The sequence below is a fragment of the Seriola dumerili genome, unplaced genomic scaffold, assembly GCF_002260705.1.
Source record: "Seriola dumerili isolate Sdu_G_001 unplaced genomic scaffold, Sdu_1.0 BDQW01000190.1, whole genome shotgun sequence".
In the NCBI taxonomy this organism is placed as follows: domain Eukaryota; kingdom Metazoa; phylum Chordata; class Actinopteri; order Carangiformes; family Carangidae; genus Seriola; species Seriola dumerili.
In genome coordinates this window covers 625,785-638,170 of record NW_019174445.1, presented here as the reverse complement: position 1 = coordinate 638,170, position 12,386 = coordinate 625,785, and the positions used below count along the sequence as shown (strand labels likewise).

The window sequence follows — 12,386 nt, the reverse complement described above, 5'->3', positions numbered from 1 at the left end:
TAGCCAGCTACAGTTTGCTGGTACAGCCGGTATATTTCGCTATTTTAAAACGCATCCGTTTCTTCACAACACGGCATTTGGGACGCAATCAGTCAATCCCAAAGATTTGCTGAGAACAAGAGTGGTATATCTGCATTAGTAATTTGAGAAACAGCTTATTGTCGACCCAGTTTTGTGAGAAGGAGAAATACTAGCCTCCTTCGGCTAGCTGGCTAGCTATTTGGAGCCTAGAGTAAGTTCTAAATCGATATTAGCCAAAGTAAGAGCATAGGACTTCCGGATTTTCCTTTCAAAATAAAGTCATTAGTGTTGTATACTGCGTACACCTCTAATTCAACTCAAAGAACATACATTTTACGTGATACCGAATTTAATAACATCTTTGTTTATTTTCTTGCCAACATGTCTTTTTCACAGTATTTCAGCGCCATTCTGACATTATGACAAAGGATTATCAATGCACACGGTGAAGTGTGGCAGAAATTGGATGAGCAACATTATTGAGAGTGGTCAAGGTAAACTGCAGAGACAATATTTTCTTACACTCTTCTTATTTTCAGATTTGTGTATTGTTATTGACTTATGCACCTACATTTAATATATTCTTTTTTTTAAATTCTCTTTTTAAATATATTTTTACTGCTCTTAAATTGTATATTTTCCCCCATCTTGTCTGACTATTTCCTATCCAGTTTACATTTTAGTGCATATAGATTTGTTTTCAAGCAATGGGCTTAAATTTAGTTTGTATTCTCTTTCCATGGGATATCCGGGAGAAATTATTTTAAAATAAGGTTTTGCTAAATCTAAGATAAAGCTTAACTTTCAATCTCAATAAATAATAATAAAACGGCCGAGAAAGTGCGTTATGCTATTCTTATTTACATTATTCTATCAACTTTTATTTTGACGGCAAAATGCCTCACTTCCGCTTTTATGTATCGCCTGTGGGCTACCTTGATAACAGCAATTAATACAAGTCTAGCCCGCCCTCTTGACGTCACCAGGCCATGATTTTCGCGCGCAAGCTATTTAACAGGGTCAGTGGCAGATCAGGCTGTATTGATCTTATTAACAGCTTTATGCATTCTAAATATGTAGTTACAACACGGCGCCATTAACTGTATCTGGACCGTTTTCTCTGATGTGGTGCTTTGGAAACCCGACACCTGTCCCTGTCACCCCCATGTACACAAAACATGTGTGCACACATGGGTGCTCATGCTCATGTTTATTCTCTGTTCATATGCACACATGCACAGACATTCACCCACTCAGAGAAAAAAAAAGAAAGAAGTGACAAACCAGCATCACATTTTAAGGTATTACATGGTTATTATCAGTCTCAAGATGTCCTGTGCAGGATCCCCTTTCAAATAGATGATGCAATGAATTAAACAGAATAACCTTAACCCCCAATGACATCTTACACTGACTCTCTATATTACACATCACAAAGTGGCCTCTGAATAACGTACAAGCCCAGCCAAGTACATATTAAAAAGCTGCTAGATACTGAAAACACCCACAAGGGTTGGGCTTAAATTTGTGTGCAAGTGTGAAAATGGTATATACAGCATGGCAGGCATTACAGTAGTGCAGTATGGACCCACAGGTGATAAAAGCAGACATAAATTAAAAGGACTAGTTGCTTTGAGCATCATACACACTGTCATGGTCCCATATCCCAACAGACACCTGTAACATATTGCACATTTACATTGTAACTGCTAATCTTTTGGGCCCCTCACTGGTCAGGGGTTTTCAGGGCATTTGTTGGCAAAAACCCAGATCCAACCAAACCCCTTACCTGAGAGATGCTATTTTCAATGCAAAAAATAACTTTATACATATTTTGTCTTATTGTTTAATTGGAAAACAATTTTACAGTAAATCTTACAGTAAACCCCGTGACATCTGGTCACAATAAATTTGCAAGACAACTCACTGACAGGGAATGTGTGTCACACAAAGCAATTTAAATTTAGGAAATAATTGCACATTACAAAAAAAAAAAAAGTTTTTAAGATGATCACTCTTCTGAACACTGATTCAAAATCTAAACATCTCCAGGCTAGAAGAAACAGACTGAATCCATGGTTAGAGTATACAAGGGCACCATTGGCTGTATTCTATGTTGGTGGGGGCACAACATTCATCAGGTCACTGAGACATAGTCAGGGTGTTTTTCCTCTTGGAGTCCCGCCGTGGGAACGGCACAAAGTCTCTCACCTCTTTGAAACACAACCCTGTGGGCAGAAGGGGGAAACCATTAGTGTTCTGCAGGTGCAGGATGTCTATAATAATTTAAAGAGGACTAATTGCATGGCGTTTTAACATTAATTATTCATCACCACATTAACAGAAGCCATGCAACAAAATTTGGTACAAAACAAAACAAAACATGGTAAAAAGAAAATGTCTATGATTGTAAAACTGTTCCCACTATGAGACACAAGTATGTGACTTCTGTTTATATCTGTCTCATATAACGCCATAGAAAAAACAAAAGCAAAATCCAATCCATATTAACGCCACTCTCATCTGTAACTAATTACATCATGGTAATTTCTTTCTAATCAATGTTTGTGTATTCTTTTGCTCTTACGCTTCCACTCATCCAGGGACAATGTGGCGTTGTCGTGGCTGTCATCATACGTTTCAGGCTCACGAAAGTCGTCCTGGTCCCTCAGACCGTCGAAGTACGGGTGCTCCAGAGCCAGTTCTGCCGTGAGCCTCTCGTCTCCATCGAGAACCAGCATCTTCTCCAGTAGGTCGATACCTGCAAACGGTCAGTGGTACAGAAGAACGCAACAATTTGATCGAACGTAAAAAAAAAAAATCCTCAAATTGTAGACGTCAGTGAATGTGACATTAGCCATGTGGCAGATTTGCTGCAAACTCTCCTGTAGCAATAATTAAATCGGTTCCAAAAAGAGAAGTTTTTCTGCTGCTGCCAGAGACATAAAATGTATCATGTAGAGAATTTCTCCTGATCTGGATCCTCCTCACACTGATTGTTCAGATCAGTGATTTGAAAATCTTTCATGAACACGGTACAGGGGCAGTGTCACATCATTCAAAAGACAGTAAGGAGCAAAGGAACCTGCTGTTACTATGACAACAAACTCCTGACCCTGGACTGCTTTGGTGGGCCACTGTAGTAGAAGACTGTAATTATGCTGAGTCTGTCCATGTGTCAACCTGGACCAGGAGGGCCAGCTGCTGTGGCTGGACTCACCGTGTGCGCTGGCTCTGGTGAACAACGTTGAGAAGTCTTTTCTGGGATAACGTGGAAGGGCCTTCACATAAGTTTTGGCCTGTTTTTAGAGACAAAAAACAAATTGGAAAGCAAACCAGAACAACATCTTACACCGACTCTCTCCAAAAACAGCACCGTAAACCAATTTTGCAGACGTGTTTGGTATCAAATCTCTGTAAAAATATGCACTGGAATAATTTTCCGTGTACTTCAGCGGATCAGAGTGTGGGTTCGTTATCAGCTATATAAAGCTGATGAAAAATTGGATAAAAAACAGGGTTATTAAAATGCCTGAACAGAGAGAACAGGAAGAACATGAACAGGCACTTCTCTTGCAAAGATAAAAATATATATTGGAGCTTTTTATGTGCAGAAATCAACAGAAGCTCACACAAAGCAACGCATGAGCCTCAGATGTAATAGACAGATAGACAGTGATTGATTGTTGAGCTTGGTGCACAGATTTACTGCTAAGATAAGCTCTTACTGGTGATATCTGGTGGATAAAAATCCATATTTCTATCATTATTTTACACGTCTTCACTTACCCTCATTGAACACACCCTCCTGCATGTTTTTGTTGATGCCCTGACTTTTCCTCTAGTGCCACCCTCAGGACAAATTTTATATTTTTACAGTACAACTGGTGAAGCTTAAGAAAGGCAAAATCTTTTGTATTTTGCACTCTTGTTGTTGTTGTTGTATCTAACGTGTACAGTGAGACTGTAGCCTTGTTAATAATAGTGTAATATTGTGGCTGTGGTGTCATTGTTGAGTTCAAACTCAGACTAAGGAGAAAGGGGGGGAAGAAAGTCGGAAACGGACAATCTGGAAATAAGTTTCAGTTTCAGTTTCAGACTGAGTATTAAATAAGCGCACCGCTGATTTCAGGGGAAAACACCTGAGAGGACTCTTGGCGTCTCGGCAGAGAAACACATCAACGTTCAGCTTGTGGTACGGTTTGGATTAAATGAACATTATCAACCAGAAGAATTGATTACTCTCTGAAATCTGATTGTGAATTATGGGGATGTGAGAATATATTATTATTGTCGCTGGTGCAGAGGCATAAAAATGGCAAAAGCCACATTATAGTGGTGCTTGTATTAACCTTAACCTCCATCTTTTTCCATTTCAGACATGCTGGCTGACCCTCTGGGGTGTACCCCCTGCAAGACCCTGATCTCCAGGTGCTCCCTTACAGCCAACAACAGTACAGCCCTGCCAGCATGCCCTCTACAGCCCTCCTCACACATACAGTAGCTTGTCCTACCTCTGGACTGTCCAGCTTCTGTATGAACTCTGGTCCAGGTACTCCAGTCACTTTCATGATCTGAGTCAGCTGGTCCATGTCTGGTGGTTGGTTACGATCAAGGATTTTAAAACCTGAGATGTTCTGGTGCTTTCATAAGCGTGTGTGCACAGAGAAGCAGTGGAAAGTACGGGTTTCCAGGCAGATCCATAAAACACAATAACAGAGGAAAATGAAAGCCATCTGATGAAACAGTGACAGCTTTATTTGCGATGAATCAACTGTGTCAGGTGCAACACAAAAAAGAACATAAAAAGCAAATGTAAAACATGCAGGAAAAAGCATGTAATAGCTGAGTAAAAGAGATATACTGCATGTAATATGCTGTAACTGCCTTTTGTGTTCTGTGTTGCACCGGATTTATGATCAAATAAAACTGTCACTGTTTCTTTAAGGGGCTTTCAATCTCATTTATCATTACATTGATTTGATGACAAAATATTACTTACTTACAGTATATTTCCATTTCTGTACATTAGAACCTGTTTCATTATTTAGAATTACACAGGCTTCAATAGTGGATGAAAGGATACAGTCTTTTCCTTTGAAAAGAGTCTTTCCATTGATCATTTCTGCCATGATACAGCCCACAGACCAGATGTCCACTAGAATAAACAGGAAAAGAGAAAACACATCAGTGAGAATCCGAGCAGAAAACACATCAAGAGTGTTTCAAATTCAGCTCAGTGGAGTAGAAATGAGGAAGGTGGCATTTATATGCCAGAGCAAAGTTCCTATTCGCAACAGGAAGCAGAATCTATTGTGCTGTTTATATTGGGAATACTTGGTGAGTAATACAATCCTGTGAAGGGTATAAACTTGCCAGAGTTGCTTTCTTTGCTACACCCCATCCTCTAGATGCTGTTTACAAATTAAAAAAAAAAAAACCTCCCACAGAAACATGAATCCCGGGAAAGTCAGTGAGATCTGTCATTCAGTCTCAGCACTATCAGGCTGCTGTCAGACCCATCTGTGTCAACGTCTAACAGATTAAAGGAAAAAAAATTTGTCAGAATGACACCCATGCAACTTCAAACAGGGTTTCATGCCGCAGCAACAGGATTATAATAAAAACCGCTGACCCGTAAAGTACCACACAAGCTAAAAGAAAGAAATCCCTGTAAGTGGAGTTGGGATGTTTTCCCACGACAGACGGCAAACGGTTACAGTTACAGCACCGTCAGGCCGACTGAGCAACCGAGACCACAGCGAGGACGCAGGTACAGTTAGTTAGAATATAAAAAACAGCTACGATTGTCTTGCCAGTCTGGGTGTAGTGCATCCAGTTCAGAATGACCTCAGGTGCCCGGTACCAACGGGTCACCACGTAGCCCGTCATCTCGGCGTCAGTACTGCGAGCCAGACCGAAGTCCAGGATCTGCATCAGAGGCACAAAACTGATCACAATCTGGAACATTATATCAACAATATATCATTGATAAAGTGTTTGATTTTTACTGATATATATTGTTTAAGATATATAACATTATTTTACACACACAGGTTTCTACATCAACGTTTCCTGAGCCACATTTAAGTGAGAATCAAAACAGCAGCATCTGTAATTATTAGTAAATCCACACGCTGTTTCCTGTATATTGCTAATTTTATAACATTTTCTGAATCTTATCACATTCTTTTGCTGAATCCTATTATTTGCAGCGTCCCCAACATTTCAGTTTGGTCATGTTTTTCTAGTGTAATCCTTAGAAGTACAAACCTTCAGTTCACAGTCTTGGTTTACTGCCAAGTTTCCTGGCTTAAGATCCTGTAGAAGAAAAAGAGCTGAGTGATGGTTTCTTACAGCACACAGTGATAAACAGAAAACGATGGCGCTCGTACTGAAGCAGCATCAGAAGCGGGAACGGGAGGAGTTTTCGGTGCTTGTAGTTCCTGCGGCCTGACATGGCTCAGCTGTTTGTCTCCATGCATACACAGGGAGTCAATGGCGTGACTCAAGTATAAACTGACTGGAAGTCTTACTGTGTCGTTTCTGCAGAGTCATTCATAAAATACTGTCACACAATGTGTGATCAGTATTTAGTGAGTGCTGATAACACCTTCACTGCTTTAAGAATTACTACAGTAACAACAGGGTAACACTTTAACAGAGGACTGAGTCAGAGTGTGCACAACTGAGTTTCCTGCAGTTTAAACAACAATTACTTATTACACCCCCCACACACTAGCAGCTAAATTAATATCGAGCATAACTGATAAATATGTTGAGGCTAAAAAGGTAGGAAAGCAACATAGCATAACATAGCATAAAATAATATAACAGCATAAGATAGCATAACAACATAAAATAACATAACCTATCATCCACCGGTGGGGGAAGTGCGCACTACTGGGGTGGTGTAAATTTGTTTTGTTATGGTAGGTGTGGAGGTGGGATGTGTTTGGTTTGGTTTGAAATACAGGTCTGTCCCCCACAGTGTTCAGGCTCCAGACCTTTGGAAGGAGGCTTCCCCATCCCCAGTAGGCGCACCCCATCCAAACTGTGCTGTGAGTGGCCGACTTGTCACCCCCCCCCCCCCAAAAAAAAGATAGAGGGATAGAGATAACTAATAACAGATTGGTCAGTGTCAGTTATTTCCTGCCTAAATCACTGTTTTCTTGAATCAACTACAAAGTTTCAGTTTGATTTTCAATACGATTTTCCCGCTCCATGACTCTGTATTAATGGTGCCACTGTGAGGCACTTAGATAACAAACCGGTATCTATCTGATATGTAAGTGATGCATTAATCTAACTCTGCTTTCCCTTGTTCCACACACACACACACACACACACACCCATAGGTCTTGGCAACCGGCGCCCATGGGTGTGGCCTAACGTCTCTAGACACGCCAGTCAGACATCAGAAGTGGAGTGAACTCATCCTACCTGTCGGGGCAGGGTTTAATCTGAGTTGATAACAATGACATTAAATCACCATTTGCAAATCCTTCTGAAGTACAGGAAGAAGTGCACGTCTGCAATCTGAGTCAGAATCAACGTACGGGACAAAGAACTGAACACGTTACAGTTTCTTAATAAAACTCTGAGAAGGTCAATTTATCATAGAACAAAAAAACAGACCCAAGTTAAGGCTGTTTTTTCCCCTAAGCTCTACAACGATAAACTGACTTGTACTTACCCTGTGGATGATTCCGGCCTTGTGAATGTACTGCAGAGAGCGAGAGAGAGAGAGGGAGAGAGAGAGAGACATTTATATTGCATTAATATCTAAAATGTATGGTATGGTTCATTTTTGATACAGCTGGTTTTATCAATGTTTGCCTGTTTGCAGTATGAGCTTTGAGTGAGTTTTGAGTGAAGTTATACTTAAAATACTTTTGACAGTAGCAAACATTTTATTATATTTTAACAAGGTGCATTGATCTGTGCTTCTTTCCTTTCTTTAAATAACTTTTAATTCTTACATGCTATGATTGTACACTACGACTTTGTCTTCAGCTAAAGGTTGAACCCTCAGCTGCACCTCTCATTACATACATGTGTTATATAATTACCACAATGAAAGTAGAGCTTTTAATTTATGACTTTAAACGTTCTGACGCTTCACGGTGAAATTCTAACATCCCTGTCTCACCCTGAGTCCGCAGAGCATCTGGTAGACCAGAAATTGGACTTTGTCTTCTGAGAGATGACCCCGCACCTTCGACAGGTCAGTAAACATGTAAGGCATCACCAGGTAGCTGTGAAAAAGAGAGAGAGAGGTTAGAGAGGGGCCGAGTAAGAAGACAGCGAGAGAGACGGTAAAGTGATTACCTCTGTTCAACAGGCCAGACATGACATAACAAATTAATTCAGTCAAGATCACAACTAAGCACAAAAAGAGGCTTTTATCCCACTTATTTTACACACCCTGTTAATGCTGTAATCCGTGTCTTTTCATACTTTTATTAAGGAGCTTGTGTCTGTTTATGTAACTCTTAATATACAGTATTCTTCTTCTTTATGTGCTGCTGCAACAGCCACAGTTTGCAGTTTGATGTGTTCGTCTTATGAGCAACCTAAACTCTGAGTCACAGCAATGAATAATCATTCAATTCAGTTAAAGAAAATATGATAATAATAATTTTCTATGTTATATTGTATAGTTATTTAATTATACGTGGCAAAATAAAAATAATAATGTGCGTCATGCTGTGGCAGAAGGCCTAAATTAAAATTCACCACCGAACCTAAAGCTGACTGTTCCTTGGTTTTCTGAAACACAGAGTGGAAAGAGACTGATAAGATAAGATCGTGACGGAGAACTGTAACTAATTTTTGAGCGATCCTCGGCGAAAACCTGGCAGGCGTCGTGCTCTGTTCACTGTCACCCTGCTCGCTAACCGCCGAGTTCCATGATGGACGTTTTTTCCATCTTAAGAGTTCCCTCATCGAGACCTTAAATTCTTGACTGAATGGTAGATTTTGGTCTCTGTATACAGTGAATCATCCTTATGTAGTTTGTCACGAGTGTAAACTGTGTGGCCAAAAGTATGCGGACACCTCTGGGGCTGTAACTCAGTGTTTCAGTTTTGGGGCGCTTTAGCTCCAGTTCAGGAACATTTTAATGCTACGGTGATATTTCTAAATGCTATACGGAGTTATTTTAGACAGCAGAGCTGGTAACAGTTTAGATAAGGCCCCTTCCTGTTTAATGACGGTGGTCAGTTCAGTTTTTATCTCATCACTCTGGTGACTCACCTATTGTTTAACCCCCCCCCCCCCCCCCCCAAAACGGCTCTGCAACCAGAACCTGTAGGCATTGCTGCAGGTGAATACTAAACCCGCAGATCACCAGATAGGCGTTGTCTGCCTCTGCCTGAGGGCTTTGCTAAATACTCACAAGTCTTGGAAGTCATTGAGGCTTGAGGCAGGTGTAAACACATCAAGAAGTCCTATCACCTGGTTGGAATGAAGGGGAGATGTGACGAACACAGACACATGGGAGCAGGCGTTAGGAGCTGAAGTATTTACACCATATTATCATATCTATAATGCATAATGATTATTACCATCATGAGGCCAAAACCACACGTAAAAGCTCCAGTCTGTTAAAAGAAGCGGGGAATATGTCGGCTTTGATCTACTCACATTTTCGTGCTTCATGTGTTTGAGCAGTCGCAGCTCTCTGTAGGCCCTCTTAGCAAAGATCTCTGACTGGAAGGGCCTGTGCAGCTTCTTGATGGCCACTTTCTCTGTAGTCTTCTCATTTATTGCCGAGCTGTGGTGCATAATGGAATAACGGGTCAATAGCTGTGCAGTCTGAGTCTACGTGTGTCTTCTAGTTTCATAATGATTCCCCTCTTTTGAAGTGAGAGCAGTGGGAAAACGACTGAGGCCAGTCTATTTCGAGGGGTTTCGCTTTCAGTAAGAGGCTCTGTTTTAAAATCATACGCTACAGCGAAGACGTTCTCTCGTGGAGGGACTCGTTCTCTAACTGATTGGCGGTCTGTGGTTTATTGAATGTCAACATGTAAATGTTTGGCAGCTGGTGACGTGCATGTTTGCAGTGATCTGCAGGGCACCGAATCGTGGGAGGAAAGGCTTGTTAGGCTATTTGGAGCCGCGTCCACCAACACACATCACACACACACATCGTTTGTGCACAGCGCCGTGGACAACACTGATGCACTAATGTAGGATTGTTCAGTAATTTGAACATGAACAGCTTCTCCATGCCAGACAAAGATCTGAAATAAAAAACAGTACATCTCACACCTACAGTACGGTAACAATGAAACTGGTGAATATGTTTCAATTCTGTTGATTATTTCCTTCCTTCTTCTAATGAAAGATGTGCGATCCAGATAATGGTCGCTTGATCTCATTTACTCAGATGGTGCTTCTTTTAATAGGCGGACATCTTAAGCTTCAACAGACCGTCACTCCAAAACTATGAAGCTTAAAACCCTGGTAACTGTAGTCAGTATATCTGATATTTGAAATAATATCTGCAGCTCTGACAACAGGAGTCCACTGTGATAGATGTTTTACCATTTCAAATAAAAGTTTGACCTATCGTGCTTCAGTGGTCAGTCGACTCAGACAAGTGATCTATAAACAAACTCAAAGGGATAAAAAAGCGAGAGTGGGAGTTGCGTAACTCCAAAAACTGGCCATATTACACTATTATTCTGAATAAAACTTGAGCTGATCTCATTCAGTAACTTCACAATGGGATCACAAAATTATCCAAAATTTGTTGCTACAGTATGGATAATGAAAATATAATAAAATTTCTTACACATGCAAAGAATAAATGTAAGTCCAAAAAATATATATTTTAATTAGATTTAGGTTGGTTTAGTGCATGTGGTCTACCACAGTGATGAAATGAGAGCACAGTGTGGGCGATGCAGCAAGGTTATATCCTGTATTTCTATTATTAGATCTATTATTATTTTATCTATTGAATTACACACATATTCTGCTTTTGAGGCTGATTCTCATGTATATAAACTAGTTTTAGCTGATGGCTAATTAGTGATTTCTTGGGTTGGTGGCGTTCTGCTGGGGGAATTTATAGTCTTATTTCTTTTTATTTGTAAGATTATAGATCAAAGTGTGTGATAATTACAGACACATGGAGCAACTGTTACACACAGATTTTATTTATATAGCCGGATGGTTAACAACCGCGGCACCTGTAAATCACTAATATTGGGCGATGTTGGGTGTGACCAATGTTCTGTGTTTCTGTGTTTGCTTTAAATAAACATGTCAATGTCACAACAGCAACATGTTACTGTGGGAGGTAAGTTGCCCCCCCATTATGGCACGCACGCACGCACGCACGCACGCACACACACACCCACACACACACACACACAACTTGTAGATACATGTTTACAAAGAGTGAGTAAAATTTATATTTCTTCAAATCTGTGTGCGTAGGTGTTATTGAATGTGAACATTTCTGTGGCTTGCACCATGTCATATTGTACCTTGCATGTAACTGCATGTAGAGATGAAAGTGCAAAGTGGCCATCTTTAACACTGACACTGACAGAGCCTCGTTTCCTCTGTTACTGCACACATTAAAACATATATGTGCTGTGAGGTGTGCATGGTCTCCGTGGTAACACATGGCACACGCTGTGAGGATGTGCTATAATGTGTGAGGTGTAATAACTAGTTACATAAGTTACTCCTGTGCCACCAGTGTTGACAGTGTGTTGGTGCACAGGAGCACAGGATATAAAACCCGGGCCCACCGTAAGCTGCCGGGAGCCAGGGTAGCTTATCGTTGGTGAGTGCTGGGCTCAGATTGAGTATTTTCCACAAGGTCCAGTCCCAACTACGACACACACACACACACACTTCATGCAGCGTACATGCACAGTAAATGGTAAATCACTCACCACACCGAGCCGTACGCCCCGGTCCCTATCTGTTTGAGCCGTGTGTATTTCTCAGCTACTTCCCACACCGTGCTGTTGATTTCCTCCCGTGAGAAATGTGCCCGAGCCTCCATGATGAAGGGGAGAAGGCGAAGCTGAGAAAAACTTCTCCTCCCTCCTCCTGTAAGCCTGTCACTTCTTCGGCAAGGTAGAGGCAAAAAAAAAAAAAAAAAAAAAAAAACACACACACACTGCTCAAGTACGAGGTGATACCGCAGACCTTACTTCCGTTCGTGGTTTTCAAAATAATGTCCTTTAGTAACGAACTGCGTGGGAGTAATGCAAGTGTAAACGAGAAGCTAGCGAAAACTGAAGCGTATAGCTAGCCGCGATAAGATAAGATCAGATAAGATCAGATAAGATAAGATAAGATCAGATAAGATATTCCTTAAAAAAAAAAAAAACTCC

General features: G+C 40.8%; 1 protein-coding gene across 1 annotated transcript; it reads right to left on the bottom strand.

Moving 5' to 3' along the window:
- Positions 1–1,224: 1,224 nt before the first annotated feature.
- Positions 1,225–12,137, bottom strand: LOC111227590 (mitogen-activated protein kinase 13-like). Its single transcript, XM_022753146.1, has 12 exons — positions 11,940–12,137; positions 9,670–9,799; positions 9,422–9,480; positions 8,174–8,279; positions 7,718–7,747; positions 6,295–6,342; positions 5,838–5,952; positions 5,108–5,179; positions 4,536–4,615; positions 3,242–3,320; positions 2,609–2,782; positions 1,225–2,249 (listed from the first exon to the last, which is right to left on the bottom strand). The coding sequence occupies exons 1-12, from the start codon at positions 12,050–12,052 to the stop codon at positions 2,164–2,166; spliced, it is 1,092 nt and encodes a 363-aa protein (XP_022608867.1). The 5' UTR covers positions 12,053–12,137; the 3' UTR covers positions 1,225–2,163.
- Between the last annotated feature and the right edge of the window lie 249 nt (positions 12,138–12,386).

Coding starts and splice junctions, on each gene's coding strand:
- LOC111227590 (XM_022753146.1), bottom strand. CDS start 12,052: ATGGAGGCTCGGGCACATTTCTCACGGGAGGAAATCAACAGCACGGTG. Junction 6,343..7,717: donor AGGCCGGAATCATCCACAGG/GTAAGTACAAGT, acceptor TTTCTTCTACAG/GATCTTAAGCCAGGAAACTT. Junction 3,321..4,535: donor AGAAGCTGGACAGTCCAGAG/GTAGGACAAGCT, acceptor CTCTAAAAACAG/GCCAAAACTTATGTGAAGGC.